The sequence below is a fragment of the Macaca nemestrina genome, chromosome 8 (genome assembly GCF_043159975.1).
Source record: "Macaca nemestrina isolate mMacNem1 chromosome 8, mMacNem.hap1, whole genome shotgun sequence".
Classification (NCBI taxonomy): domain Eukaryota; kingdom Metazoa; phylum Chordata; class Mammalia; order Primates; family Cercopithecidae; genus Macaca; species Macaca nemestrina.
Genome location: NC_092132.1, coordinates 111,682,890 through 111,698,776, shown reverse-complemented (window position 1 = coordinate 111,698,776; position 15,887 = coordinate 111,682,890). Strand labels below are relative to the sequence as shown.

General features: G+C 42.8%; 1 protein-coding gene across 5 annotated transcripts in view; it reads right to left on the bottom strand.

The window, feature by feature from the left end:
* The window catches only part of LOC105476515 (ring finger protein 170), a 43,871-nt gene that overhangs the window by 15,309 nt on the left and 12,675 nt on the right, over positions 1-15,887 (bottom strand). For 4 of the 5 annotated variants that reach the window (XM_011732491.2, XM_011732492.3, XM_071068309.1 and 1 more), the window contains one exon: positions 3,060-3,135. The exons of the other annotated variant lie outside the window; for it this stretch is intronic. In XM_011732491.2, coding sequence (XP_011730793.1) covers positions 3,060-3,135 — 76 coding nt within the window. The remainder of the gene's footprint in view (positions 1-3,059; positions 3,136-15,887) is intronic. 5 annotated transcript variants of the gene reach the window in all.

Genomic DNA, 15,887 nt, shown 5'->3' with positions numbered 1-15,887 from the left:
TGAGGGCAAGGGATTTATCTGTAGGACTCATTGTACCTCAGGACTTAGAAAAGTGTCTACATGGCTGGGCACGGAGGCTTACACCTGTAATCCCAGCACTTTGGGTGGCTGAGGTGGGTGGATCACTTGAGGTCAAGAGTTTGAGACCAGCCTGGCCAACATGGTGAAACCCTGTCTCTACCACAAAATACAAAAATTAGCTGGGCATGGTGGCGTGCACCTGTAGTCCCAGCTACTTGGGAGGGTGAGGTGGGAGAATCACTTGAACTCAAGAGGTGGAGGCTGCAGTGAGCCGAGATCACACTGGTACACTCCAGCCTGGGCAACAGAGACCCTGTCTCAAAAAAAAAGAAGTGTCTACATAACGTGTATCTTATGTTATTGTATTGTAAAAATACTTATTTATCAAAACTTGTTTTGATGGAACCCAGCAGATAAAGTTGCCAGCATGAAAAATATCTAATTACAGAAAAAGTATCAAATTTACTAAATAGGAACTGTTCTTAAGTGAATCAGATTTTTGCCACTCAATATTAATAAACAAATTTAATAAATTTAAATAATAATAAACATAACTAAAAGGTCATACTTCCAAAATAGCCCTAAATCACCAGAATATTCTGTGATCCAAGGCTACACCTTGATGTTATAGTCACTTATGTCAGTTTTAATGCTACAAAAAGTGTACAGCACTTTATGTTCCCTTCTCCACCTTTTCTTTTCTTTTTGAGGCAGAGTCTCACTCTGTCACCCAGGCTGGAATGCAGTGGTACAATCGCAGCTCACTGAAACCTCTGCCTCCCGGGTTCAAGTGATTCTCCTGCCTCTGGAGTAGCTGGGATTACAAGTGGCCACTACCAAGCCCGGCTAAATTTGTATTTTTAGTAGAGACAGGGTTTCGCCATGTTGACCAGGCTGGTCTTGAACTCCTGACCTCAGGTGATCTGCCTGCCTCAGCCTCCCAAAGTGCTGGGATTACAGGCGTGAGCCACTGCACCCAGCCTTCTCCTTATTAATTTTTAAAGAAACTGACAAAAATCAATTAACAGAGATGTCCAATAGAACTTTCTGCAGTAATTGAAATCTTTATCAGTGCTGTCCAATACAGTAGCCACGAGCCACATGTGGCCATTGTGTACTTGAAATGTGGCCAGTGTGACTAGAAGACTTAATTTCAGATTCTATTTAACTCACTTGAATAGCTACAGGTAGCTGGTGGCTGTCATACTAGACAGCAAAGAATAGACTACATCGCCACCCTTATTTTCACTCTGAGAGCTGTGTGCCGGGCCTCAGGAAGAGGTGAGGCAGATGAGTGGACACTGCTGCAAGGAGACCTGGAAGATTCACTTCAATCTGGGGCCCCTCCATAGCTGAACCCAGTCATGAAATCGCTAGTGTCAGTGTTAGCAAATCTTAGCAGTCTCATATGTTAATGAGAATAATTATAATTGCCTTACTTATGTCTAAAGATTAAATACGATTGTTGTTTGGGAAATCACTTTGTAAATTATAAAACCTATCTCAACATGAATTATGGGTAACAATTGTTATGGAACAGAGTACTACTAATAGGCTTAAAGTACTGCTTTTTTTTTAGACGGAGTCTCGCTCTCTGTCACCAGGCTGGAGTGCAGTGGCGCAATCTCAGCTCACTGCACCCTCCCCCTCCGGGGTTCAAGTGATTCTCCTGCCTCAGTTTCCCAAGTACCTGGGACAACAGGTGTGCACCAGCATGCCCAGCTAATTTTTGTATTTTTAGTGCAGATGGGGTTTCACCATGTTGGCCAGGAGAGTCTTGATCTCCTGACCTCGTGATCCGCCCACCTCAGCCTCCCAAAGTGCTGGGATTACAGGCATGAGCCACTGTGCCTGGCCCTGCTTAAGTTATTCTTGTATCAATGAATATAAGTTCCATGAGGGTAGGAATTTTTGTCTGTTTAATTCACGATTGAATTCCCAATGCCTAGAAAATGTATGGCATGTGGTAGATGTTCAAAAAATATTTGGTGAATGGATAAATTATAAAACCCTTATTGGGGCCAGGCGTGCTGGCTCACACTTATAATCCCAGCACTTTGGTTTCAGTGGAGCAAGCACAGCTCACTGCAGCCTCAACCTCCCAGGATCATGAGATCCTCCCACCTCAGCCTCCTGAGTAGCTGGGACTATAGCTGTGCACCACCATACCCAGCTAGCTTTTGTATTTTTAGTAGAGACGGGGTTTTGCCATGCTGCCCAAACTGGTCTGGAACTCCTAAGCTCAAGTGATTCTCCCGCCTCGACCTCCCAAAGTGCTGGGATTACAGGTGTGAGCCACCATGCCCAGACTGTAATCCTAGCACTCTGGGAGGCCGAGGTGAGAGGAGTGCTTGAGCTCAAAAGTTAGACAGCAGCCAGGGCAACATAGTGAGACCCTGTCTCTTTTTAATTAAAAAAACGAAACCCTTATTGTAAGTGAAGTTTGATCAGTAGGAAAGGAATTTTTAATTTTGTTTCTTGATGTTAGATATCTCGGCATGAAGGTGTACAATATCCTATTTATTCCAGGCTTCATAAAGTATATCTCCAATTCTTAGAGATTCCATCTGGTAAAAAGCAAAGAACAAACAGGAAAGAAATTAATTTTTTTCTTTGCCTAGCTAGTTTTATTGTTACAACTTTGGCAACTGAAGAAAAAAGGAGAAAAAAACCAAAACAGCCACCTCTTCTAGTTATTTCTTTGTAGATGTTAGGGAATATATGTCAGAAAAAAAGGGTTTTTCCACTACATTTCATTAAGGTCAATTAGACAGCAATTATTTCTACACTAATAAACAATAGGAAAACTGCTATATTTTAAAGCAAATTAATAATAAACAAACATGAAGACATCTGAATAGATTAAGGCTAGGCAATTTGCCCATTCTGCAAATATACAATCTATAAAATAATATAAGGTAATTTGAAGCCGGAAAGAAGCCCATGTTTCCTAAAAGTAATTTACTAATGTTCTATCACAATTTCACATGCAAAGGGAGCTATCACATCTACTCCTCAAATAAATATATATACAATACCTGTTCTGTTTGAAGCTGTTCTCGAAGTACCCTTACTAGCTCCTGGTTTTCTGGGTGAATGTTTTGATGTACATTTCTGTTGAATAGAATATAATAAATTTTGAATAGAAAATATTATCAGATGAATCCATTTTATTCATGGGTCTACTTTCTGACTTATAACTACTGGTAATTAATGTAATTGATGGCATACAAGCACTTCACTTCCGGGACTGTACGTTTCAGGCTGTCCTGTGGTGAGTTCTTCTGAGATCACTGATTATTAGCCAATTTCAGGTTTAAGTGGCAAATGGTAAAATCCAGAGGCCTAGTACCTTGGAAATCTATTGTAAATGGAAGCTTACAAATAATGTAAAGAACATTTGTTTCTTTGGTGAAATTTCTTCAAAATAAGCAGTTATCTAATTTTACCTACTATTATGCATTTGAATGCTTTTCCACATCTAATTAGATCCTTCTCCTAATTTTCAGGTATTAGGGGAGGGGAACAGAGCAGAAACTAAAATTATTTAATGTAGAAAAGCCAAAACTTGGCCAGGTGTGGTGACTCACGCCTGTAATCCCAGCACTTTTGGAGGCCGATCACCTGAGGTGGATCACCTGAGGTTAGGAGTTTGAGACCAGCCTGGCCAACATGGTGAAACCCCGCCTTTACTAAAAATACAAAAATTAGCCAGGCTTGGTGGTGGGTGCCTATAATCTCAGCTACTCAGGAAGCTGAGGCAGGAGAATTGCTGGAACTCAGGACGCAGAGGTTGCAGTGAGCTGAGATCGCGCCATTGCACTCCAGCCTGGGCTGACAATGGCAAGACTCTGTCTCAAAAAAAAAAAAAAAAAAGGCAGAAAAGCCAAAACTTAACATGTCACTAATATCTTGACATTAACAATTAAAATGGTGAATCAAAGGCAAGCGGTTAGTGGCTAACATAAATGGATGGGATAAAACATCCCATATTGAAAGTCAGATGTTGGCTGGGCGCGGTGGTTCATGCCTGTAATCCCAGCACTTTGGGAGGCCGAGGTGGGTGGATCACCTGAGGTCAGGAGTTCGAGACCAGCCTGACCAACATGGAGAAACCCTGTCTCTATTAAAAATACAAAATTAGCCGGGCTTGGTGGCAAATGCCTGTAATCCCAGCTACTCGGGAGGCTGAGGCAGGAGAATCGCTTGAACCCGGGAGGTGGAGGTTGTGGTAAGCCAAGATTGTGCCATTGCACTCCAGCCTGGGCAACAAGAGCAAAAAACTGTCTTAAAAAAAAAAAAAGAAAAAAAAGAAAGATGTGTTGGTCAGGCTGGTAGGTAGGGTGAGGGCAAAGTGTTACATGTTATCACAGCTTAATTTCATTTGGCTATTAATGTATCTTCTAAACATAAATGTCTTAAACAAGAATATTTTAAGTCTACACAGTCCCAAGGTTACTCCACAGAAGAGCCTTTACTCTCTGGGTAAGCCAATATCCAACAGAGATAAGAACTCTCATATTCGAATGTGATAGGGAGAAGTATAGAAATCTATCCTATGATTATTCAATTGTTAGCAAAAAACTGCAAATTTTAGAAAAAGAAATCAACTAAATATAACTGTTAGTTCACAGAAGACATAAAAGCAATTTAAAGTCAAATATCTAAACAATGAAACAATTTGAACTCTGTTTAAACCTGTTAAATCTTATTTTGTTGTTGCTGAGACGGAGTCTCCAGTCTCAGACTGGAGTGTGGTGGCGCAATCTCAACTCACTGCAACCTCCGCCTCCCAGGTTCAAGCGATTCTCCTGCCTCAGCCTCCTGAGTAGCTGGGATTACAGGCATGTGCCACCACACCTGGCTAATTTCTGTATTTTTAGTAGAGATGGGGTTTCACCATGTTGGCCAGGCTGGTCTCGATCCTGACTTCAGGTGATCTGCCTGCCACGGCCTCTCTAAGTGTGGGGATTACAGGCATGAGCCACTGTGCCCGGCCTAAACCTGTTAAAGCTTGATGCATTCTTCATTTTAAAATAAGGCACATTCTTATGATTGAACAGATGATCTGTGAAAGAAAGCACTCACTATATGAAAGCACCCTGTCAAGGAGCAATCTAACTAGCAGAGGAACCATCTCATTTAAATACCAGTGAATACCTAGCTAAATGGCATTTCTCCATTCTTTGAGAGTAGAAAACCATTCCCTTTTCATTGGAAAAAAAATCGTGATGACGTTTCAGAGTACAGACATGAACCACGTGACTGGAAAGCCTCTCCTCTGGCTTCTTTCTATAAGAAAGATGTAAGAATTCTTAAATCTGGTGGTAGAATATTTCAAAAAATATATCCTATTTAAATGTATTTTTAAAATATATAATATTCTATTTATTTAATTATATGTTAAAATATATATAAATTAAAAATATATTTAAATAGAATATATTTTTTAAAATATTCTACCACCAGATTTAGGAATTCCTACATCTTGTTGTGAAGCCAAACAAGAACAAATAGCCCAAGCTGCTAAATACTGCCTGTAACTCCCATGATGATGGTATTTGGAGACAAAACCTTTGGGAGGTAATTAGGTCATGAGGGTGGTGCCTTTGTGATAGGATTACTGCCCTTACAAAAAGATACATGAGATAACCTGCTCCCTGCTCTACTCTCTTCCGTATAAAGACACAGCAAGAAAACCACCATCCACAACCCATGAAGCCGAGTCTCGCCAGACACCAGATCTGACAACACCTTGATCTTAGACCTCCCAGGCTCTCAAACTGTGAGAAATAAATGTTTGTTGTTTAAGCCACCCAGTCTATGGTTATTTGTTTTTTTTGGGGGGGGGTTTGTTTTGTGTGTGTGTGTGTGTGTGTGTGTTTGTTTTGTTTTGAGACGGAGTCTTGCTCTGTTGCCCAGGCTGGAGTGCCGTGGCACAATCTCAGCTCAATGCAACCTCTGCCTCCTGGGTTCAAGCAATTCCCCTGCCTCAGCCTCCCAAGTAGCTGGGACTATAGCTGCACGCCATCATGCCCTGCTAATTTTTTTATTTTTACTAGAGACGGGGTTTCACTTTGTTAGCCAGGATGGTCTCAATCTCCTGACCTTATGATCTGCCTGCCTTGAATTCCCAAAGTGCTGGGATTACAGGCGTGAGCCACCATGCCCAGCCTTGTTTTTTGTTTTGTTTTGTTTTTTTTAAGACGGAGTCTTGCTCTGTCGCCCAGGCTGGAGTGCAGTGGCGCCATCTCGGCTCACTGCAAACTCTGCTTCCCGGGTTCACGTCATTCTCCTGCCTCACCCTGCCGAGTAGCCCAGCTAATTTTTTGTGTTTCTAGTAGAGATGAGGTTTCACTGTGTTAGCAAGGATGCTCTCAATCTCCTGACCTCATGATCCGCCTGCCTCGGCCTCCCAAAGTGCTGGGATTAGAGGTGTGAGCCACCGCGCCTGGCCACAAATTTGTTTTTGAGACAGATCTTGCTCTGTTGCCAGGCTGGAGTGCAGTGGCACAATCTTGGCTCCCTGCAATTTCCACCTGCCGGGTTCAAGTGATCTCCAGCTAATTTGTATATTTTTAGTAGAGGCGGGGTTTCACCATGTTGGCCAGGCTGGTCTTGAACTCCTCACCTCAAGTGATCTGCCTGCCTCGGGCTCCCAAAGTGCTAGGATTACAGGTGTGAGCCACCGCACCCAGCCTATGGTTATTTGTTATAACAAGCCAAACTGATTTAGACAATGGTCAAATACTTTTTGACAAGGGTGCCAAGGGTGCTGAGACCATTCAATAGAGAAAGTATCCTCTTTCAACAAATAAGTGCCAGAAAACTGAATATCCATATTAAAAATATAAAAACTCAAAATGCATCAAAGGGCTAAACTTAAGAGTTAAAACTATACAGATTATAGGAAAAAGCAAGAAAATATTCATGCCACTGGATTTTGGCAATGATTCCTTATATATAAGACAAAAGCACAGGCCAAAAAAAGGAAAAAAACACAAAGATGACTTCTCAAAATTAGAAACTATGTATATCAAAGGGCACTTAAGAGAGTAAGAAGAATATCCACAGAAAGGGACAAAATATTGGCAAATCATATACAGGAAATCCTGATTTTGTTTCCCTTTATTGCACTTAGCAGATATTGTGTTTTTTACAAACTGAAGGTTGTGACAACCTTGTGTTGAGCAAGACTATTGGCACCATTTTTCCAACAGCATGCACTTGCTTCATGTTTCTGTGTCACATTTTGGTTATACTTGCAATCAATCAATCAATCAATCAACATTGTGTATGCTCTGACTGCTCTATTGACAAGCCATTCCCCAGTCTCTCTCTCTCTCCTCAGACCTTCCTATTCCCTGAGGCATTGACAATATTAAAATTAGGTCAACTAATAACTCTACAGTGGCCTCTAGGTGTCCAAGTGAAAGGAAGACTTGCATGTCTCTCATTTCACATAAAACCCAGAAATGATTAAGTTTTGTGAAAAAGACATGTCGAAAGTCGAGCTAGGGCAAAAGTTGTGCTAGCTGGCCAAGTTGTGAATTAAAAGGAAAAATTCCTGAGGGACATTAAAAGTATTAGTCAAGTGAACACATAAATGATAAAAAAGCAAAACAGCTTTATTGCTGACATGGAGAAAGTTTGAGTACTCCGGATAGAAGATCAAACCAGCCACAACATTTCCTTAAGCCAAAGCCTAATCTAGACCAAGTCCCTCCCTCCTTCAATTCTGTGAAGCTGAGGGAGGAGAGGAAGCTACAGAAGAAAAGTTGAAAGCTAGCAGAGGTTGGTTCATGACATTTAAGGAAAGACGAAGCCCAAACTTTTATTTTAGGAATAGCAAGTGCTGATGCAGAAGCTGCAGCAAGTTATCCAGATATAGCTAAGATCATTGACGAAGGCTGGCTATGCTCAATAACAAAAAAAATTTTTTTTTTTTTGAGACAGATCTCTCACTCTGTCGCCCAGGCTGGAGTGCAGTGGCGTGATCTCGGCTCACTGCAAGCTCTGCCTCCCGGGTTCATGCCATCCTCCTGCCTCAGCTTCCCAAGTAACTGGGACTACAGGCACCCGCACCATACCTGACTAATTTTTTTGTATTTTTTAGTAGAGACGTGGTTTCACTGTGTTAGCCAGGATGGTCTCGATCTCCTGACCTTGTGATCCGCCTGCCTCGGCCTCCCAAACTGCTGGCATTACAGGCGTGAGCCACCGCACCCAGCCAATAACTTTTTTTTTCTTTTGAGACGGAGTCTCGCTCCGTCTGTCGCCCAGGCTGGAGTGCAGTGGCCAGATCTCAGCTCACTGCAAGCTCTGCCTCCCATGTTTACGCCATTCTCCTGCCTCAGCCTCCCGAGTAGCTGGGACTACAGGCGCCTGCCACCTCGCCTGGCTAGTTTTTTGTATTTTTTAGTAGAGATGAGGTTTCACCAGGTTAGCCAGGATGGTCTCGATTTCCTGACCTCATGATCCGCCCGTCTCGGGCCTCCCAAAGTGCTGGGATTACAGGCTTGAGCCACTGCGCCCAGCACTTTTTTTTTTTTTTTTTTTTTTTTTTGAGACACAGTCTCACCCTGTTGCCCAGGCTGGGAGTACAGTGGTACACTCTTGGCTTGGCGGAACCTCTGTCTCCCAGGTTCAAGCAATTATCGTGCCTCAGTCTCCCAAGTAGCTGGGATTACAGGTGTGTGCTATCATGCCTGGCTAATGTTTGTATTTTTAGTAGAGACAGGGTTTCGCCCTGTGCTGACCAGTGTTGGCCAGGTTGGTCTCAAACTCCCGGCCTCAAGTGATCTGCCTGCTTCGCCCTCCCAAAGTGCTGGAATTACAGGCGTGAGCCACCATGCCCCGCCAAGAACATTCTTAATTCATGGGAGGAGATCAAAATACCAACATTTACAGCAGTTTGGAAGAAGTTGACTTCAGCCCTCATGGATGACTTTGAGAGTTTCAAGACTTCAAAGGAAGAAGTCACTGCAGATATGGTGGAAACAGCAAGGAAACTAGAATTAGAAGTGGAGCCTAAAGATGTGACCAAACTGCTACATCATGACCATATTTGATCAGATGAGGAGTTGCTTCCTATGGATGAGCAAAAGAAGTGGTTTCTCAAGATGGAATCTAATCCTGGTAATGACGTTGTAAGCATTGTTGAGATGACAACAAAGGATTTAAAATATTACATAAACAAAGTAGATACAGCAGAGCCAGGCAGGGTTTGAGAGGATTGACTCCAGTTTTGAAAAGAAAGTCTGTGGATAATATGCAATCAAAGTGCATCACATGCTACATACAGAGGAATCTTTTGTGAAAGGAAAAGTCAGTCAATGTGGCAACTTTATTTGTTGTCTCATTTTAAGAAACTGCCAGCCAGGCGCAGTGGCTCATGCCTGTAATCCCAGCACTTTGGGAGGCCAAGGCGGGCGGATCACAAGATCAGGAGTTCAAGACAAGCCTGACCAACATGGTGAAACCCCGTCTCTATTAAAAATACAAAAATTAGCCGGGCATGGTGGTGCACGCCTTTAATCCCAGCTACTCAGGAGGCTGAGGGAGGAGAATTGCGTGAACCCAGGAGGTGAAAGTTGCAGTGAGCTGAGATCATGCCACTGCACTCCAGCCTGGGCGACAGAACGATACTCTGTCTCAAAAAAAAATCACACTGCCACAGCCACCTCAACTGTCAGCAACCACCACCCTGATCAGTCAGCAGCCTTGACATGGAGTCAAGACCCTCCACCAGCAAAAACATTACGACTTGCTGAAGGTTCAGATAGATAACTGTTAGCATTTTTTAACCATAAAGTATTTTATAATTAAAGTATGTATATTGTTTATTAGACATAATGCTATTGTACACTTCAAAGACTATGATATAATGTGAACATAACTTTTATATGCACTAGGGAACCAAAAAATTCATATGACTCACTTTATTCGTTTTATTGTAGTGGTCTGAAACCAAACCTGAAATATCTATGGGGTATGACTGTATCTGATAATAATATCAGAATATATATAGAACTCATAACTCAAAAACAAAAAAGTAAACAACCCAATTCAAAAACGGGCAATGGTCTTCAATAGTCAATTCTCCACAGAAGACAGACAAACTGCCAGGTATGGTGGTGCACACCTGTAGTCCCAGTTACTCGGGAGGCTGAGGCAGGAGAATTGTTTGAGCCTAGGAGTTCTAAGCTGTAATGCAATACGCCACTTGGGTGTCCCCACTAACTTTGGCATCAATATGATGACGTCCCAGGAGCAGGGCACCATCAGGTTGCCTAAGGAGGAGTGAACTGGCCCAGGATGAAAACAGAGCAGGTCAAAACTCTGGTGTTGCTATTTACAGGAGCAAAGACATGGAATCAACCTAGATGCCCATCAATAGTGGACTAGATAAAGAAAATGTGGTGTATATACACCATAGAATACTATGCACCCATAAAAAGGAAAGAAATCATGTCCTTTGCAGCAACATGGATGCAGCTGCAGGTGATTTTCCTAAGTGAATTAATATAGAAACAGAAAATCAAATACTAGGGCCAGGAGCAGTGGCTCATGCCTATAACCTCCGCACTTTGGGAGGCTAAGGTGGGCAGATCGCTTGAGCCCAGGAGTTTGAGACCAGCCTGGGCAACATGGTGAAACACCGTTTCTACAAAAAATACAAAAATTAGTTGGGCATGGTGATGCACACCTATGGTCCCAGCTTGGGAGGCTGAAGTGGGAGGATCACTTGAGCCTGGGAGTTTGAGGCTGCAGTGAGCCATAATCACGCCACTGTACTCTAGCCTGGGCAACAGAGTGAGACCCTATCTCAAAAAGAAACCTCAAAAACCAGACAGATGAATGGCCACTAACCATGTGAAGTGATGCTGAACATAATTACTCAGTAGGGAAATACAAATCAAAACCACAATGAGTTACCACTTCATACCTATAAGGATAGTTATTATTTAAAACACACACACACACACACACACATAGAGAATAACAGTGTTGGCAAGGACGTAGAGAAACTGCCATGGTGCCTTGCTGGTGGGAATATAAAGCAGGGCAGTTACTGTGGGAAACAGTCTGGAGGTTCCTTAAAATGTTAAACATAGAAATTACTTTATGACCCAGAAATTCCAGTTGAAAACATAGACTCAAACAGATACTTGTACACCAGAGTTCCTAACAGCATTATTCACAACAGCCAAAAGGTGGGAGTAACCCAAATGACCACTGACAAATGAATGGAGAAACTAAATATGGTATGTACATACAATGAAAAATTTTAAATTTTAATATTTTTTAGAGACAAGGTCTTGCTCTGTTGTCCAGCCTAGTCTCCAACTCCTGGGCCCAAGCAATCCTCCTACCTCAGCCTCCCAAAGTGCTAGGATTATAGGTGTGAGCACCATACCCAATGAAATATTATTTATCAATAAAAAGGAAGGAAATTCTAATACGTGTTACAACATAAATGAACTTTGAAAACATTATGCTAAGTGAAACAAGTTAAACACAAAAGCCCAAATACTGTATGATTCTACTTTATGAGGTGCATAAAATCAGCTCATTAATGGAGACACAAAGTAGAACACAGGTTACCCAGAGCTGAACCATGGTAGTTGTTACTTAGATGGGCATAAAGTTTCTGTTAGGGAAGATTAAATACCACATGGTCAGGCCAGGCACAGTGGCTCACACCTGTAATCCCAGAAATTTGGGAGGCTGAGGTGGGTGGATTGCTTGAGCCCAGGAGTTCAAGACCAGTCTGAGCAATATGGCAAAACCTTGTCTCTACCAAAAATACAAAAAAATAGCTGGCTATGGTGGTGTGCGCCTGTGGTCTCAGCTACTTGGGAGGCTGAGGTGAGAGGATCATTTGAGCCTGGGGGGCGAAGGTTGCAGTGAGACAAGATTGTGCCACTGCACTCCAGCCTGGGCGCCAGAGAGAGAACCTGTCTCAAGAAGAAAAAAAAAAGAAAGAAAAATAACATGTTCTGACTTATTAAGTGGGAGCTAAACATAAAGATGGAAATGATAGACATCAGGAACTTCAAAAGTGGGGAGACTGAAAGAGGGTGAGGGTTGAAATACTACCTATTGAGTACAGTGTTCACTATTTAGGTGATGGGTTCACTAGAAGCCCAAACTCACCATTATGCAATATATCCATGTAAAAGACCTGCACACACACCCCCAAAATCTAAAATTTAAAAATAAAAAAATAAATAAAGTTTGGGATGATGAGGAAGTTCTAGAAGTAGATGGTGATGATGGTTACACAACAATATGAGTGTACTTAACGCCACAGAATTACACACTTAAAAATGGTCTGAATTAGCCAGGCATGGTGATGTGTGCCTGTAGTCCCAGCTACTCAGGAGGCTGAGGCAGAAGAGTCGCTTGAACCCAGGAGGTGGAGGTTGCAGTGAGTCAAGATTGTGCCACTGCACTCCAGCCTGGGTGGAGACAGAGTGAGACTCTGTCTCAAAAAAAAAAAAAGAGACCTGTCTGAATTTTAAACTACACATGCCATCCCTTCCCCAACACATCATGATTACCTCAGTAATCACGATTACTTCACTGATTACCTCAAGACAATGTCCAAGTAATCGGGAGCACATTATGTAACTTGAAAAGATGTCACTGTAGGCTGAGTGAAAATCTCATCATTTATCTCCACTCACTGTCCCAGTGGCCCCAGTTCTGCCCATGAAACCATGCAGAATAAATTTAATTCTTTTTTTTTTTTTTTTTTGAGATGGAGTTTCGCTCTTGTCACCCAGGCTGGAATATAGCGGCGTGATCTTGGCTCACAGCAACCTCCGCCTCCCAGGTTCAAGAGATTCTCCTAGGCCGGGCGCGGTGGCTCAAGCCTGTAATCCCAGCACTTTGGGAGGCCGAGACGGGCGGATCACGAGGTCAGGAGTTCGAGACCATCCTGGCTAACACGGTGAAACCCCGTCTCTACTAAAAAATACAAAAAACTAGCCGGGCGAGGTGGCGGGCGCCTGTAGTCCTGGCTACTCGGGAGGCTGAGGCAGGAGAATGGCGTAAAAACCCGGGAGGCAGAGCTTGCAGTGAGCTGAGATCCGGCCACTGCACTCCAGCCTGGGCGACAGAGCGAGACTCCGTCTCAAAAAAAAAAAAAAAAAAGAGATTCTCCTGACTCAGCCTCCGAGTAGCTGGGGTTATAGGCGCCCACCACCACACCCAGCTAATTTTTATATTATTAGTAGAGACGGAAGTTTCACAATGTTGGTCAGGCTGGTCTTGATCTCCTGACCTCCAGTGATCCATCCACCTCAGCCTCCCAAAGTGCTGGGATTACAGGCGTGAGCCACTGAGCCTGGCTCTAATTTTTTTTTTTTTCTATTGCTGCTGCACAAATTAAAATTTTATTCTTTAACAAGACCAAGCCCTCATCACAAAGACAGTTTTACTGTCCAAGAGTCCCTTCCCTAAGCTAGACATCCCTCCTTCCTTCAAGCATTTTATGATTTGTTTCCTCAGCTTTCCCTATTTTGACAGTCTCCCCTGAATGTTTTCCAGTTTAAAATGCTAGTCCCAAACTGAACATAATGCAGATTTGACCTTTAGCTATTAATTTTATAAAAGTAGCCAATAAAGTTTTCAGCATCTACAATATACCATTGCCTTATTAAATGAATTTTTTTTTTTTTTGAGATGGAGTTTTGCTTGTTGCCCAGGCTGGAGTGTAGTGGTGCGATCTCAGCTCACTGCAACCTCTGCCTCCCGGGTTCAAGCAATTCTCCTGCCTCAGCCTCCTGGGTAGCTGGGATTATAGGCACCCACCACCACACCTGGCTAATTATTGTATTTTGAGTAGAGAGGGGATTTCATCATGTCAGCCAGGCTGGTCTCGAACTCTTGACCTCAGGGGATCCACCTGCCTCAGCCTCCCAAAGTGCTGGGATTATAGGTATGAGCCACTGTGCCAGCAAAAATGGAAACTTTTTAGTTTGGGCTTCACATCATTCTAGTCTGGTGATGTGGAAAAAAAAACTTTTATTATGCAAATAATAAATATTCATAGTAGAGAAATCAGAAGATAATAGAAAAATATTTAAAATAAAATTAGTCTTGGCCAGGTGCGGTGGCTCATGCCTGTAATCCCAGCACTTTGGAAGGCCAAGGCAAGGCGGGTGGATCACGAGGTCAGGAGATTGAGACCATCCTGGCAAACATGGTGAAACCCCGTCTCTACTAAAAATACAAAAAATTTAGCTGGGCATGGTGGTGGGCGCCTATAGCCCCAGCTACTCGGGAGGCTGAGGCAGGAGAATGGCCTGAATCCAGGAGGCGGAGCTTGCAGTGAGCCGAGATTGCTCCACTGCACTCCATCCTGGTCTACAGAGCCAGACTCCGTCTCAAAATTTAAAAAAAAAAAAAAAAGTCTTATAAATATAATTTTAAACATGATAGGTTACAAAAGGTTTTGTGATCTTTTTCTTTTTTTCTTTTTTTTTAAGATGGAGTTTTGGGCCGGGCGCGGTGGCTCACATCTGTAATCTCAGCACTTTGGGAGGCCGAGGCGGGCGGATCACGAGGTCAGGAGATTGAGACCCTCCTGGTTAACACGGTGAAACCCCGTTTGTACTGAAAATACAAAACATTAGCTGGGCATGATGGCGGGTGCCTGCAGTCCCAGCTACACGGGAGGCTGAGGCAGTAGAATGGCCTGAACCCAGGAAGCAGAACTGGTAGTGAGTTGAGATCGCGCCACTGCACTCCAGCCTGGGCAAAAGGGCGAGACTCCGTCTCAAAAAACAAAACAAAACAAAACAAAACAAAAAAAAAGATGGGAGTTTTGGTCTTGTCGCTGCCCAGGCTGGAGTGCAGTGGTACGATCTGGGCTCACGGCAACCTCTGCCTCCTGGGTTCAAGCAGTTCTCCAGCCTCAGCCTCCCGAGTAGCTGGGACTACAGGCATATGATACCACACCTGACTAATTTTCATATTTTTAGTAGAGACAGAGTCACCATGTTGGCCAGGCTGGTCTTGAACTCCTGACCTCAGGTGATCTGCCTGCCTCAGCCTCCCAAAGTGCTGGAATTACAGGCACGAGCCACCGTGCCCCGCCTCTCTTTTTAAAAATGCATATGTGTAACTGAAACTTTGCACTGTTTGACTAACATCTTTCCATCCCCTGACAGCCACCATTCTGCTCTCTGCTTCTGTGAATTCAAATGTTTCATATTTTACAGTTAAGTGAGACTGTGCAGTATTTGTCTTTCTGTGCCTTATTTCAGTGAACATCATGTCCTCCAGGTGCATCCATGTTGTTGAAAATGGCAGAATTTCCTTCCTTCTTAGGGACTGAAAAGCATTCCATTGTGTATACAGAGAGATCTACATACTCACATCACATTTTCTTCATTCATTCACTGGTGAACACCTAACTTGATTCCATATTTCAGCTATTGTAAATAATGCTGCAATGAACATGGGAGCACAGATATCTTTTCAACATACTGATGTAATTTCCTTTTGATATATACTACCCTAAAGTGTGATTGCTGGATCATACGGTAGTCCATTTTCAACTTTTTGAGGAACCTTCATACTGTTTTCCACAACAACTGTGCCATTTTATACTCCCCAAAAAAGTGCACCACAGTTCCCTTTGCTCCACACCCATGCCAATGCTTCTTTCATCTTTATTGTTTTCATCTTTTTGATAACGGCCATCCTAAAAGATATAAGGTTTTTTCTCATTGTGGTTTTAATTTGCATTTCCCTGGTGATTAGTAATGTTGAGCATTTTTTCATAAACCTTTTGGCCATTTGTATGTCTTCTTTTGAAAAATGTCTATATAGGTCCTTTGCGTGTATTTTTA